Below are 15459 nucleotides of genomic sequence, written 5' to 3' on the forward strand. Positions count from 1 at the left end.
AGATGATCCAGGTTCTATTTATGCCCAAATTCATGTAAATGTATGTATGAAGCATTCTCAAATTTTCCTAACTTGCATCAAATAATCCTTTCTTGTGATTAAAGAATTAGATGTCTTCATAAAGTGATTTCATCTTGTTTACATGTGTTTTAAAAAAAAATAAGAACTACTTTGTTTATTTCACTACCCTAAACCTTTCACAGAATTCAGCCCAGTTATTCATTAGACCAATTCCTGCAAAACAAAAGCACTTTGTAGCAGGAGTTGGACTAGAACTTTGTATTGTAGACAGATAAGCATGGTATCTCTCCAAAGTGTCTCCTATTCCTTATACAATGAATAGAATTAAATTAACCAAGTATTCAGAGAAAACTCCCCAGCACACGGGCCTAGCTGAACCACTCTGCCACTACATAGGCAGAAAACAGTGGTGAACTTGAGGCCAACAGTAACGGAAAAAAAAAAAAAACAACCAAAAAAACCCCGAAAAACAGACTTAACTTTGTACCAAATAGAAAAGATAAGCAAAACATCAATTCTGACACTTCACACTTCCTGTCTAGTCCTATGTAGTCCTGCATGTTTATTAAAACTAACCTCTGTGGGACCTAAGCACTTTACAGAATTTGAAGTCAGTGCTGAGCATCTACTTTTCTACTTTACCAAATCTCAGTCTCCCAAATGTATGCATTTTTTATATATTACCAAGCAGTGTTGAGGAGTTGGGAGAATGCAGGGTACCAGTCATAATATATAGTTTCTCAATTACACAGCAAAGACTAAAGAAAAAGATATCATAGTATTTTGAAAGAATAAATCCCTATTATTAATTACAAGTATAGAGCCAGATTTCCAGACATGCACATCCCAGTGGGTATTAACTGTCATTACTATGTATGATGACTATACACAAACTGTCCCTTGCATATGTAACTTCCTGAGTCCCAAAGAGCTATCACAGAGCACAGACTTTCACAAGCAGTGCAGATATAATTTTTCTATACACACCTACAGTAATTCCTTTTCTAAATGAGGAAACTGCTGCAAGTACCTTTCAAAATGCTGTCACGGAAGAACTGAATAAACATCCTGGATTGAGCACTGATGCCACCTCTGTAAGGGGCAGGATCTCAGCAGCTGAGGCCCTTCAGCTGCTTTTTTAATGCACCAAATGTGTAACTATGGCTCTCCAGTGAACAATAGTTTGTTGGATAAAGAAAAGCCAAAACCTACATCAGTTAGAAACCAAAGGTCAACCACAGCATTCGAGACTGGTCCCAGTGGCAGCCCTGTCCTCATTACCAAGGTTGCTCTGATTTCAGAATAATGTAAGCAATAACAGCACAGCTGGAAAATACCTCACACCTCTACAAGAATCACCATTTGTGAATCTTTCAGGAGCTGCCAGAGCAACTGGGGGGAAATTGTGGTGGTTAAATATCACAGGAGGACAAAAGCATACCAAAGCCAGATTTCTAAAGCTCAGTTACACAGCAGTCTTCTCATCATATTTTAACTGATATTTAAGTAACTATATCAAACAATATTAAATGATGAAAATTATGGCATCATAATAGTTTTTATAACATGTCCACATCTCTGAGTCTTCAGCTTTAACAAAGATGCTGTAAGGATTTCTAATGACTGAATTGAGCTCTTGGCTCATGACACACTTAAATGTCAAAAACTTACATGTGTAGACTAAGATCAGAACTTAGAGAGCAATGACTGATCCAGAAAAGGGGGGGAAAAAAGGCAAATCTTTTCTAAGCTTGGTAAAATTAATTGCTCTCTGGGAGATACTTATCTCCCTCCCTTGACTAGAGGAGGAGTGTGGATTACCAAATTGCATTAGCAACAAACAATTTAGAAAGCTTAACTTAACTGAGATGAAGTTACTCAAAGTTATTTCACATTAATATGAAAAACAATGTTTTCATGGATAATAAAAAGCTGAAGCAATCTATCCATAACACTATGTCATATAGTAAGAGAGATAATCAAATGTACTCTATAGCCCAATTTGAACATAAATAGTACAGACTCTATCTCCAGGATTCAGCTGGTTTCTAGACAGCACCCATTTTTTTACTAGACAGGGCATAACACACCATCACTTGCAAGGTATCTAGGAAATGTGATGTTGATAGCATCATATATTTTTTCTTCTAAGTATTGTTCAAAAACTCAAGATGCAAAATAAATAAAATTCTGAAATCTACCCATTACATAATTATTTAATTCTTAGTAAAATATTTAATGTTTTTTGAAAAAGTATGTCTGTGAAATTGTGTTTTTAATTTGGTGAAATGAATAATACAGAAGAGTAAGTTGGAATCAAATCAATCTTCATAGATTTCATTTTTTCAAGAGTAATTACTACATCCAAAGAGTAATTACTACAGCCATTTCTTTTATACTTCATCAGTTTGATAACACATAGAGAATGTGACTTGCAAGAAAGTACAAATACCATATTAAACAGCATAATGGACTGCACAAATCAAAATATTGTTCCACTTAAAAAAAAAAAAAAGAGCAAAACACCAGCATAAAACACTTTCATAAAGGAGGATAAAAAAGTAGTGATACGTGAAAGTCAGGAAGTTACACTTAGATTCTGGGACTCGCACTCTTGATTCACAAGTGCACATTCTACAAATAAATGTAGACAAATAAGTAATATTATCCTCCAAAATGAGGAGGGAGCTCTGTTTCATTAAAAATTAAAACCAAATGTAAACTGAAGTGAGAACAAAATCAATAGCTCACATCATCAGATGCCTACCAGAAGCTATGGAATGCATAATACAGGGATAGAGTAAAAAAATTCAACTGTTCTGCAAAAGTTTTATTCACACACTCAATGACACCTGCAGCAAATAACCCATATATGTTCCATGTACTTAATTTACTCATTATTTTTATATTAAAGCAAACACATTGCATTGATATCTATACGGAATACAATAAAGAGCCATTAACTAGCCCTATAAAATGGATCATGTCTCAGCCTCTTCTACCACTGTAGGCAGCTGATAAATGCCTTCCAAAAATAGATACAGGCAATATCCACAGGTTATTCTCACCAGGATCATGCACGAGTCCATCTCCCAGACTGCTCCATTTCCCATTTTTTAGCTCCCAGGACAAGTTACTGTACTTTTTGTCCCAAACATGAGCTGTATGTTTGTATTTAAAGCCTATGCATAAAATATGGATGTGAAAATCAGGGAAGGGGAAAAACTACTTGTGGTAAAAACAGCAGTGGCAACAAACAAGATAAGAAACAGACTATGGATTCATTAAATTCCCTTAGATTTATAGCCTTCACAATCCTATAGGGAGGCTTTTCCATAAGTGCACAACTCAAATGGTTGGAACCATTCTACAGACTGAAAGTTGACACCCATCTTGTCTTATCTTAAACAGTTTTCCTCCAAACTGTATTCTTATCATATATTTATAAACAACAATCTTTTCTGCTCTCAGCCACTCTCTTGAGATATTAAATATACCACATCCTTTTATTATCTCCAAAAGTCTCCTCAGGCTTCAGTCAGCCTTAATACCACTTGCCATGCAGAGTCTTCTTTGAGTTTGTCTTCCTGAAATGTGTGTTGCCAAAATACTACAAAAATATCCAGGGCTTCGAGAATGACACCAATGCTTCTTCCTTCTTTTCATTAGGACCGTATAAGCCATTTCTACATCCACACGTCACTCCTGACTCACACACAAACCACTGTCATTTCCTTCAATTTGAAGGAGAAAATTCCTATCATTTCCTAAGTGTAGAACTTGCACCTTGTTCCGTTAAACATTATCTCATGACAACTGTCATTCCCAATGATCTCATTCCCCCTGAATGACAGTCCAGCCTCTTCCCCACCTGTTATTGGCAAAGTTTTGTGGTGTTCTTTTGTTACTCCTCACTTCTACTTTTGAATTTGGGTAACTGGGAATGATTTTTGTATTTTGACACTCACACTGCATACTAGCAGGCTCTGGTGCTTCAGAAGTAAACCTTTTTTAGCACCATTGCACTAAGACTGCCTTCTATCCCACGAAACCAAGCACAAAGAGCTGGGACATTTTCACTGCACTGTTGTCTATCAAAACACAGTTTATCCATAACATGATGCAGAAGTATTCCATATCCTTTTATTGCCAGGATTCATTTAATGTAGTTATTCAATTAATCTAAATGAGAGATCTATATCCCCCAGGATTTTCCTCCCACTCAGCAAGACTGCTCATGCTAGACTGTGGGTAGGGTATTTCTCCATGTGAAACAGGCAAATACTGATGCAGTTATTCTGATCAAACCATTAATGTAGTCTCAAAGACAGGAAACTTTTAAAAACTCTGATGGGAAATGCTTAGGAAGAGGCAGGAAGGGGGCGGGGGGGGCAACTTGTCGGAAGAAGATATCCAGCAAAAATCCACACAACTCAGCTATCACGGCCCCAACCTGTGTGTATTAATCTGCCACAATCCATCTCCCAAGAGGCTGTTCCTCGACACTCTGCTTCCGTGGTGTGAACTTCCTGTGTTTCCAAATTGCTTTTCAGCTTGTGGCAACTCTCCCTTTCGCAGTTGCCTGAGCATCACCACTTGACTACCCCAATCTTTCAGAGCTCCAACTACCTTGGCTTCTCCACTCCCTGATTTTCAATTCAGACTCATTGTGGAGGCAGTGTATTTTCCAAAGCATCAACTCTAGACCTTTTTAGGAACCTCAAGTGTTACTTGTGGGGAAATGTTTTGGTTTTTGGGGGGAGGGGGTTGGTCGGTTTTTGTTTGTTTGAGGGTTGTTTTTAGTTATGTTTAATTCCAGCGACGCATTTTATTAGTCCTATGTAGACATTATCTATGAAAAATATGTAAACACTCAGAGGTAATAACGCTGGGGTCTGTGTTCAACTCACTTTTGTAACACCAAAATGCACCAACCCTTGTAATTCATTTAGCAATATATTTGCTATTCATAATATAAAATAGTATTAGGCACATATTTTAAAATTTATCATTTTAGCTACTATGCTTTGCCCCACAAACCAAAAACTTTAGACAATTATGGAACAAAAGCCTGTATAATTTATAAGTAACTTGAAGGTGTTTGAAATCAAAAATGCATATTATCTGGACTTGAAAGAAACGTTGTGGTATTTAGAACTCAAATGAGAAGAACACAATACAATACATACCTATATCATACGCAAGAAAGTCAGCAGAAAAACACTTTGCACCATTGCTCAGTGAAGTATCATTATGAGTGTTTCCACCAAAAATGAGCATAGCTCCATTGATTAAGACAGCTGAATGAAGGTATCTTGCAAAACCACTCTCTTTCAAAATAGTCCTACAAAATATAATAACAAATTAATACATATTAACATGTGAAAAATTGTACATGAACATCAAGAAAATTTATAGATAAAAAAATACAAAACACAAGGAAAATACTGAACTAAAGCTATTGTTCAGTAAACATGATGAAATTTATTCATACTCTTTCTAGGATTGTGAATTTTCTCATGGTACAACAAATATATTTACCATTCATTTAAAATGTCCTGCTTTTTTAATTAAAAAACAGGTTTTTGAATAACGTGTCTGAAATAAATTTTATCATGTTTACATTCTTCAGACGTGATTAATGATATGGTAAACTTTAGTAAAAAGTGAATGAAAACTCATTCATATTATTAATTCCTACTCATATATACCCTTAGTCATGTTGTTCTTTTGCCCAAGACCTGCAATAAAGAATTCTTTAAAAGGCTAAAGGAATCTTTAGACTATCTTAAGCATAGTAAAAGGATAAACTTTTTTTTAATTATTTGAACACTCAGACCTGGAAAAGAAATGGTAGAAGTCATTCTAGGTGTGATAAAAAACACTTGCACTGCTTCACAAACTTATTCAGGGTGGTAAACTCAAACATACAAAATTTCTGCACTGAAAAAAAAGCAGTCCACACACATTGAGCCTTTGATCTCTCTTCATTCACTTTAGCCTGCGTCTGTGTGGTCTGCTTTGTGCCACAGCAATAACATGGTCCCAACAGTAGCCAAGAGCTATCAATGCTACAGTTTAAAAGTGGCAGATGTGGGGTTAGTAGAAAGAACAGAACATAAACTTGATTCAATCACAGCAAATAAATCTTACCAAGGAAGAAAGTAACCATTTGTGGGTTTTGTCAGTTAAGAAAACCAGCTGCAGACATGTTTGTGAAGAACTGATTAGATCACCGGTACAAAATATTTTTTACATTCTCCTAATAACGTCTCACTTGTCTCAATAATCTAAGATTTCAAGTTTAGACTCTCACTTTCATTTATGCTACTGCACACTGCTCACATCTACAATTAAACTGTTTTGTCATTTGTTTCCTGTAACAAACTGACTCAACACTCTTTCCTTCTGATTAAATAATGCTGTCCTCTTGAATCACATCCATAATATTTTTTCAATATTTTTACATCATCATCATGTTTAGGAGAGAGTGTTTAAAGTACATCTCTTTGTTTTGATATAATACATAAATTGATTAATAAACTTGAAATATTTCTAAGTGATAAAAGATTGTATGTTTGAACAAGTTGAAAAGAAGGCATTAAACCTAAATTCTCATATTGTTATTTAAATAAATTTCCCCCCCTAGCTCCGGAAAGTAACATCAAAAGAAATGTCAAAGACTAAATGAAAATAAATGAGCTTTCTTATTGCTTAAAAAATGTGACAATTCCTTCAGGCCACTAGAATATCCACCCATGTGCTTCTGGTTTTAGTCCTTATTTTTGTTCTACTGAACAACTGGCATCTTTCTTGTGTATCTCTGATTAACATACTCTGAAAACAGAGCACCCCATAAGTGTGTTTTTCTAACCAGGAATTAGCTTGATAGAGAATACTTATAGTACCTACCCAAATATGTGATATTTGGGTTCTACTCATCAGTTAGCAACATAGAATATTTGGAATTACAAGGAAATAGAACAAGATATTATTTTTAAGTTATTTTCTACTGGTAATGGAGGAATACTGCTGCTACGACTTGAAAGGATTATAATATACTAAGAACAGGTTACCTTATCCATTCAGATTAAGAATTCCTTTCTGCCTTGTGCTTTACCAGTTTTTTACAAGCCCTATTGACTAATTTACACTAATTGCTATACACTAGGCTCTGCCTTGATTATCCTGCCTTGCAGCTGTCTACAAATAGTTGTTTTGATCACTAAAGGCCTAAAGAGACATAGACTGTTCTGGGGAAAACTGAAGACTCTCCTCCCTGCACTGCATATATCACCAATTTCCACAGGATTTTTTGAGGGCTACTCGCTTTTCTGTGTGTGACCCAACTACATTGCCCCAGTCCTGGTCCCTACATTGCATAAGGTGTGTGTGTGGGGCAGGATGTCTCCTAATTTTTCCATATTGTTTGCTAAGTTTCATCCTTCTTGGTAACAGCAACTTTTCCTCCAGAATCAGCAGAACTGGAAGTTTGTTAATTTGGCCATGATTTTCACTATTCATTAGCATCGCTAATGAAGGCAATCTTGAGAACTCTCCAACACCTATCAGCCTCATGCAAATTCTGCGAGGTCTCAGCAGGCTGAGTTCATTATTTATGCACATCTACGTGTATCTGCAAACATCAGTCCACATTAACTGTGCCAATGCCAAGCGTTGCACACACCAGCACGATTCCATAATGGTAATGGAAACACCCAGGAGCCAGCAGGTGCTTCCACTGTTTCAGGCCATTATCTAAGTCCATGTTGTCCCCCAATTGCCAGCTGCAGCAGCAGGCAAGTAATGCAAAGCAATGAAGGTATTAGAAACATTGTAATTCCCCATCATGTATTAGAAACACAATTCACACTCGGAATTAAAATATTGCCACCTCACATTCCAAGAAACATAAAGCTTGTTTAATTGATATTAAGAAATGGAAACCTATGTGCCACTGAATAAAACAAGAAAACAGCTCTGTATAACAAAACTTAGTGAAGCAAATGAACCTCTGCCAGAGAACAGAATGAGTGCAAGAGAAAAACAGTGAGGACAAGCAAATGCAAGTTTGAGAAATTCCATGTACATGGACACGAGAATGCCTTAGTTCCAACTCTTCTCATACTGCACCTCCCCAGTGGCACATTCAGTCTCAGTTACCTCTCTGAGGGCTTTGAATACTGATTATAAGATGTCACAGATACAGTAAACAAAGGCTTAAAGATTTTATTACTATGTATTATTACCCCATCCTCTTGAGTCAGTTTTTCCATCCCATAGTACAATTCACTTCCAGTGTAATGCTCATGAAACTAATAAAAGACTTAAGTTCTCTACAAGCTGCAGAGAACGCCACATTAGGACAGAGTAGATCGAAACATTCGTTATTAGTTCTTATGCGAATAATGCGTAAAAATATTCCAATTATTATTATTATATTGTTGAACAGACCATCAAAGGATACAATATCACTTTGTTCCAAAAATAGAGTATAAGAAAGCATTAAAATTCCAGTGATTTAAAAATACATTAAAAGGCACAAAAAATTCTTGTAATAATGTTTCCATGTGCCATGAGTTAATGATATTCAAAATCAAGAGCCTCAGTGAAATCAAACCCACATGTTTCCAACATCTGAGAGCAAGCCTTGTGTGCTTAAAGTTAAGCCATTAGTGCTCAACACAAATATTAAATCACAAGAAAAAAATGTTCTGAGAAACTGTTCTTGATCTCAAATGTCCTCTAGGGTAAGAAAAAACATTTAAGGTCCCTTTCTATACAAAACATATAAGCAGCCTTCATAAGTTACAATAAACTTGAGGGACAAGGAACTGATAAAAATAGAAGCATCAAGAACATTAATAACTAAGGATTCCTACACAATACTGGAAGTTCTTTCCCTTATTTCTGGTAGTTTTGTGAAAAATAACCTTCCACACTTCTTAAGGTTTTCCATTTACTTATATAACAGCTGTACATTAGCAGTTTATTCATACCATAAGAAAACAGTACTCGTGTAGTGTTTCTGCTTAGTGGTTATGTCTGGATAGGAGAACCTTTTCTCACTTTGTAGAACATGCACAAAGCTTCCTCCCTGCCATTCTTTCGATGTATCACTCCATTAATCCATTGACTAAAGTCTAGTCCCTTACCACAATTCTTCCACTTTGTTGCAGAGTATGTGTTGTTCTGCAACACGCAAAGGATATGGAGGCACCTACATGACTTTACTAGAACCTTACCCTACCCTACTCTATGACTGTGTTTTCTCTTTCAGTAACCTATAACTTAAGTTTCCTATATTATAAATCCAACTTACCATGTCCGCGTATTAACTTCATATCTGTAAAGGTCATCCACCAATCCATATTTATTGCCAGGTAATGCTTTGTATCCACCATGGACATAAATAGATTTAGTCAGTTCATCATAGACACTTGTATGGCCGTATCCACCTTGCACAATTGCTCCTTTTGTTTCTGGTACAAGCCAAGAATTAGACCCTGAAACAGATAGATAAAAAACACACGTTTAAGGTTTACTACTGCTAACACACAATACTGGGAGTTTTAAGTATATAAAGTCATTTCCACTATAATTCTAAAATACAGTCATAACTAGGGACTTTTTTTAAGAAGTAATTTTATACCAATGTATCAAAATATCTACAATTGGATAATGCTGTTAATGACTATTATCTGCTATTCTTAATTAAACCACAGATACATTGTTGTTACAGCTGCCAGGCAGTATCTCATACTCTCTCACGTGCGACTTCAGCATTCACACAAAACAAACAAAGAGCCTGAACTTTTCTGAAAATATGAAATTAGGAGCTATGATTAATTCTCACCAGAGATGGCTGATGAGAATTCAGTGCTCCAGCTACTTCAGATGCATTTGGAACACCTGTGCTCAGTCATGGGGAATCTGGAGAAGCCTGACAGGCACTGAACTGCTGTGAGCCATGAGAAGCACGTAACATAAGGTAGCTCCAAGTATGCATGGGGGTAGGCAAACAATTTGGTAGTAACTACAAAGTTATTGAGCTAAAATCCAGTTCCCAAATACTGCTTCTTAGTTATTTAACTGCAAATATACCTATTCAGTTGCTGATAACTCACAGAATAATCTGATAGCAGCTCATTAAACTGGCATTTAAATTCACATTTTACTTTACATCTCTAATAACTGCAAAGAGACACCAAATAAACCCATACACGATAGCTATTATGACTGAAGAATAAAACACAATTGGAAAATATTTTACCCTAGCAAAAAAAAAAGACAGAGATGTTAAGTGAGTTCTTGCTGCCTGTAGCCCAGAAATGTCCTTTTTCCCCCCTTCATCTTCCCAGATCACGACCTAAGTCACAAAAACAACAAGCCAGGAAGTATTTCCTGTAGAAGGCAGCCTATACAAAAGAGCCTATGATGATTAGGAGCAAGTTCCATGGATGTGAAATGGAAGAAATAATTCACTTACAGCCTTTTAAGATTATGTTAGAAGAACAGCAAGTATGGACAAGGACATCCAAAACTGAGCAGTCTCCTAACTCTTAGCCTATATTGGCCACCATTATAAAGTTATTTATCCAAGGCTAGCACACAACACCATACACCTTGCTGCATCTGAAAGTTAGTTTTCCATTTCAATTTCTATCTGATATTATGTAGGTAGCTTACATTAACTCTTTTTCCTCTGGATTCTTCTGTTCAGTGAAGAGACTCATGTTTTTCAGTTATTACTGATGCTACTGTCCTTTCATTAAACTATTTCCAGGTGCTGCCTCTATAAGTTACATTTTTTTCAGTAACAAGTGCTTATAGAAAGTTATAAATTATAGATTATATGGAAGAATTGTGCTGATTTTTGTGTGTGTGAATGCTGATATTTGTGTAATACACTATTTATATCTGACACAGTATATTTATGTGTAGTGTAATGTAACTAGTATTTTATTCCAATTTCTGAACTGGATATTATCAATCTATTAAGAAGCGCAACTCTGAACACAAATATTAAATTTGTACCAATAAGACTGTATTTTAAATACATATTACTTTGATAACAAAGAAATTTATTTGATACAATTTATGTAAGAAGGTTGGTGAGGAGTCAACCTGCAGATACACCATCTATTACCAACACCATCCCAATGTATTTATTTAAATAATGATCAGTCCTAATGATTGGCATATATGCTTTTCAGCAAAAAGAACTATTTCCCTACATAAATTTACACAATGTGTTGATAATATGCATAATAAAATTTTTTGCATTTATATCTGACTGTTTTGTACATTTATGCAGCATTATAGTTTATGTAGTAATGGTCAGGCTTAATGATATTAGAGGTCTTTTCCATCCTAAATGAGTCTATGATCCTATGTAGCATTTAGAACACTACGACAGTAATATTCACATTGCATAACTTTATATGACTTGCACAGAAATATGAAGAGCTGTTCCTTCTTGCAAAATAAAAACTACCTAAGTTTGAGAGAAGAGGTTCAGCATCATCTCTCTGAAATAAAAGTTAAAACCAGTATTACAGTTTCTCCCTCAATTTCCCATTCTAAAATTTACTTGAGTTGCCTGAATTTCAAATGCTGAAATGTATACCTACAGTTTTGATCTTTCACATTTCTTCAGCATCTTGAAAATTGCATCATTCAGACAAAAATACACTTCTGTCTCTATTTAAAGACATTACTATGCATATGATCTTTTTTTATGAAACTTATTGATATGAATCTTCACCTTATTTTCTAAACAAAAATTCCATTTTTATTGAAAGCATTTACATAACCTTTATCATACTCAAAGACATCCCACTCTTTCTATCATTATACCATAAAAAGTACTTGATTGATCAAATCAGTCATGTGAAACTGCGATTTCAACAATTTAAAAAGTCAAGCACAGAAAGACCTCCATGAATGAATAAGCCAGAAATAAGGAAAGAAGAGACCACATAGGACTCCATTATTTTTTTCTTTCCAGATTTAAATTTTAAGTCTAAGAGTATAAAAATAAGGTCAAATTAATTTTGAAAATAATCATAAAAATAATATGGGTATGCAGAAGTACTACATAATAGAATACAAGCCTCTCCTTTTCATTTGTAATTTGACATTTTTCATCAATATCTGAGCAATTTTCCAGAGAATTCTAGCACATAAAATTTCTATTTAAGTGCTTAGGAAAATCACTATGATAACTTCAGATAATTAGATCTCAGATACCAAACCACTAGACAAGAGTTACAATACTCTGGTCACTTTTTCCAACAGAATCCCAAACTTCAAGTCCAGCTTTAACATGACCCTTTCCAGAAGACTGACCAACTGAAAGAAAAAGAGAAAACAGGCATCTACAAAAACATGTAAACAGAAAAAGGAAGTGCAGCTCTGAGAGAGAAGGTAAACTCATTGATTGAATGAACTGAAGCTGGGGGTAAGACACTGTTCCAAAATTCTGACAGACACAGTAAGTGAAACTCCTGGCCCAGTAGCAAACATTTTTAACAAAGCTGGTTAGATATTGCCAAAGAATGGCAATCATAGTGCTGACAGTGAAGACTAGAGGGAGGAGAGGCAAGATCTAAACTATTACAGACCTTAATCTCACCTTGATAATACACAAAGGTTTAGAACAAAGGGTTTGATTTTGTTCTACTTTTTAAAAGGATAAATGAAAAATGTTGAAATAGTGGGAAACTGTTTCACTGGACAACGTAAATGTGCCAAACCATTTACACCACCTTTAGCTAAAAAAATTACCAAGAGAAGGAAGGGTAGGTGTTCTCTGTATCTGGGATTTGGCCACTGAACAACAAACAGCAATGAACTACGTTGGGAGGTGCTGAGACTTAGCACCAGGCAGACTTCTTAAGGAACAGAATTGGTGCATTCTTTGACACTGACACAAATTTAAGGAGCACTAACTGCATAAATTTAAACTCTATTGATACACAGAAGTAGCAGAAAAACATGCAGAATGACCTGTAAGATCTTGGTTACCAGAAAAAGAAGGATCAAAATTCCACAATATCTTAAAAGTATTATACACTGGGATTAGCAACGTGAACTTCTATAAATTGGAAGCTCATCAACTGATAATGACCGACAAGAATAAGAAGGAGCACTGCTTCATCAGAGAAAGTCTATGAGCCAGTAATGACTTTCTCAAGGATGCAGTACAAATGTCATTTTACTATATACCAACTAAGGTATTCCTAATAATGTAGAATTAGGCACTAGCAAAATCTCACCTAGAATATCTCACAGGTTTTTCTAATCATCCATGTTCAAGAGAGATGAACTCCTTGTGGAAAAGGTACAGAGAACTATTAGAATGACAGTGGAATAGATTAGGTTGCCTTAATTAGACTTGCAGAAGGGAGGATTTGTATCTATAAATATAATTCAAAGACAATTCCAGGGAGATGAGCTGCTTACATTAAACAAGTGAATATAAAACAGGCCACTGATACAGGTGGGCTATGAATTAGAATATGCCTAGTCACTAAAATTATAACCAATTTTCCAATGACATTGTGCTTGCAAGAAGTTAATCAAATCCAAAGGTGTAACACCATTCTATCATCAAAGAATGCAAAACAAATGAAATAAGAAATAAAAGCTTTTTTTTTCCCCAATTCATTTCTTTGCATGAAATAGTTTAGGATTGCCAAATCAAGGAAGCTCCAAATTTGAGCAATAGTAATTTTATAATTTAAAACAGAAACACTGAAATCACATTTTGAGATAAAGTTGTTTCTAAAAAAAAAAAGGTTGAAAAAAATTATATGCAGTAATAAACCCTGTAAAAATCCAAGGAAAGGTAGATACACTGGCCTGATCTGTCCTTACCACAATACAATCTTCAAATAGATCAGGTAAAAAGCACAAAATATCCATGAAGCACCGTAGTGTGCCATCTTCATTTCATTGCATTGACAAATTTTAAATTTTTTCAAGCAACCATGAAATTTAAGCTAACTTACAAAAAAGAGGACACGTTACATCACAGGGTTGGGTTTTTTTACATTATTTCAAATAAACACTTATAATCCAAAGCAGTCTATAATCTACTTCTGAAGTCATAAAAAAAAAATCAGTCTAAAAACCAAAATGATATTCTGCTAATCCAAAGAAATCTCTGTCTTGTAAAGAAACAAAATAAAATCACAGAAGACTTACTCAGAAGTTTCTTAATATATAAGGAGCTTTTATAAATCTCTGCTAAAGCAAAACACTATTATATTCACCTTGAGACTCACATTGAGACTCTTAGAAGGTTTATGAGGTATTGCAAACCTAAAGGGAAATAAATTCTCCTGGGGAGTAACCCGGAAAAGCTTTATGGTTCAAGTTAGTAAAATCATTCACATAATTGCCATACCAGGATTTATTGGTTTCTCGAAAATCATAAGTCCAGGTATAGCAAGAAAGGACAACAGGAAGCCCTTTTGTTCCTGCAGCATCCACCATACATTCAGAGCAGAAATAAATTCATGTGCTTTTGCATGGTGAAAATCTGACTACAAACCATGTCTAATTTACTCCAGAATTTACTTCACTTTGATAGGAATTACTTTCTTTCCTAATCAGACAACATCAGAGAAATTTTCAGACCATGTACACCTTCGATTGACATGTTTTGTTAACAAGAACAATGTATCTACCTGAGAAGCCTGGGAATCTACAAACACTTTGCAACTTCTTTAGATGTTTCTTAACCCAGACTCCATGAAAGTCAGAGCCACAGTAACTAAAGTAGGCTTTAGCACTAGAATTCCACGTAAATTCCATGTACCAAGTTCATCAAAAGAACTGGATCACTAGAGGTTTTAGTTCATACCAACCAAAAGCTAAGCCACCTCTTTCTGTGTCACTCTTTCTTTCAGTAGGCATTTGGTAAATGCTTGACAATAGCCTTCATTAGGACTAAAAGTCATAACTGATAACATTTAGAAAGAATAGAGCACTACAATTTGAAATTTAAGGTATCATATGTTTTTAAAGCAAGCAGAGAGAGAGAACATTGGGTTCTTATTTTTCTTTCTATAACGTCACAAGCCCTTATTTATATTAATTTTTTTCCTATTCAGGTGAGTTCACAGCAATACTTTTATCACTTCTTATGTCTTTCAAGTTTGGATTGAGAACTGCTGAAGTCTCCCCAGAAAATAGTCAGTCTTGATTCAAAACCACCATCTGGAATTTTATGGTTAAAAATATTCCTACACCTGCAAAACTGTAGATAAATGCTACAGTCCATACAGAATTCAGGAAAATTTACCAAAATATTCATTTAACTTAGACAGGAGGGAAAGGAGGAAGATGCAATGAGGTAAAATGAAACATGAGAATTATCCACAGCAGAAGTGGTTCAGTTACAGCACACAGACCATGATCTGCAAAGCC

The 15459-nt window shown here is 35.2% G+C and overlaps 1 protein-coding gene across 1 annotated transcript in view; it reads right to left on the minus strand.

Annotated features, from left to right (window-relative positions):
• LOC108509751 (attractin-like protein 1) overlaps positions 1–15459 on the minus strand; it is a gene marked incomplete at its 3' end in the record, with an annotated part of 104987 nt that overhangs the window by 19632 nt on the left and 69896 nt on the right. Inside the window, exons 9-10 of the mRNA XM_017839326.1 lie at positions 9344–9527; positions 5211–5365 (exon numbers count right to left, since the gene is read on the minus strand). Coding sequence (XP_017694815.1) covers positions 5211–5365; positions 9344–9527 — 339 coding nt within the window. The remainder of the gene's footprint in view (positions 1–5210; positions 5366–9343; positions 9528–15459) is intronic.

The sequence above is a fragment of the Lepidothrix coronata genome, unplaced genomic scaffold (assembly GCF_001604755.1).
Source record: "Lepidothrix coronata isolate B3197 unplaced genomic scaffold, Lepidothrix_coronata-1.0 Scaffold8, whole genome shotgun sequence".
In the NCBI taxonomy this organism is placed as follows: domain Eukaryota; kingdom Metazoa; phylum Chordata; class Aves; order Passeriformes; family Pipridae; genus Lepidothrix; species Lepidothrix coronata.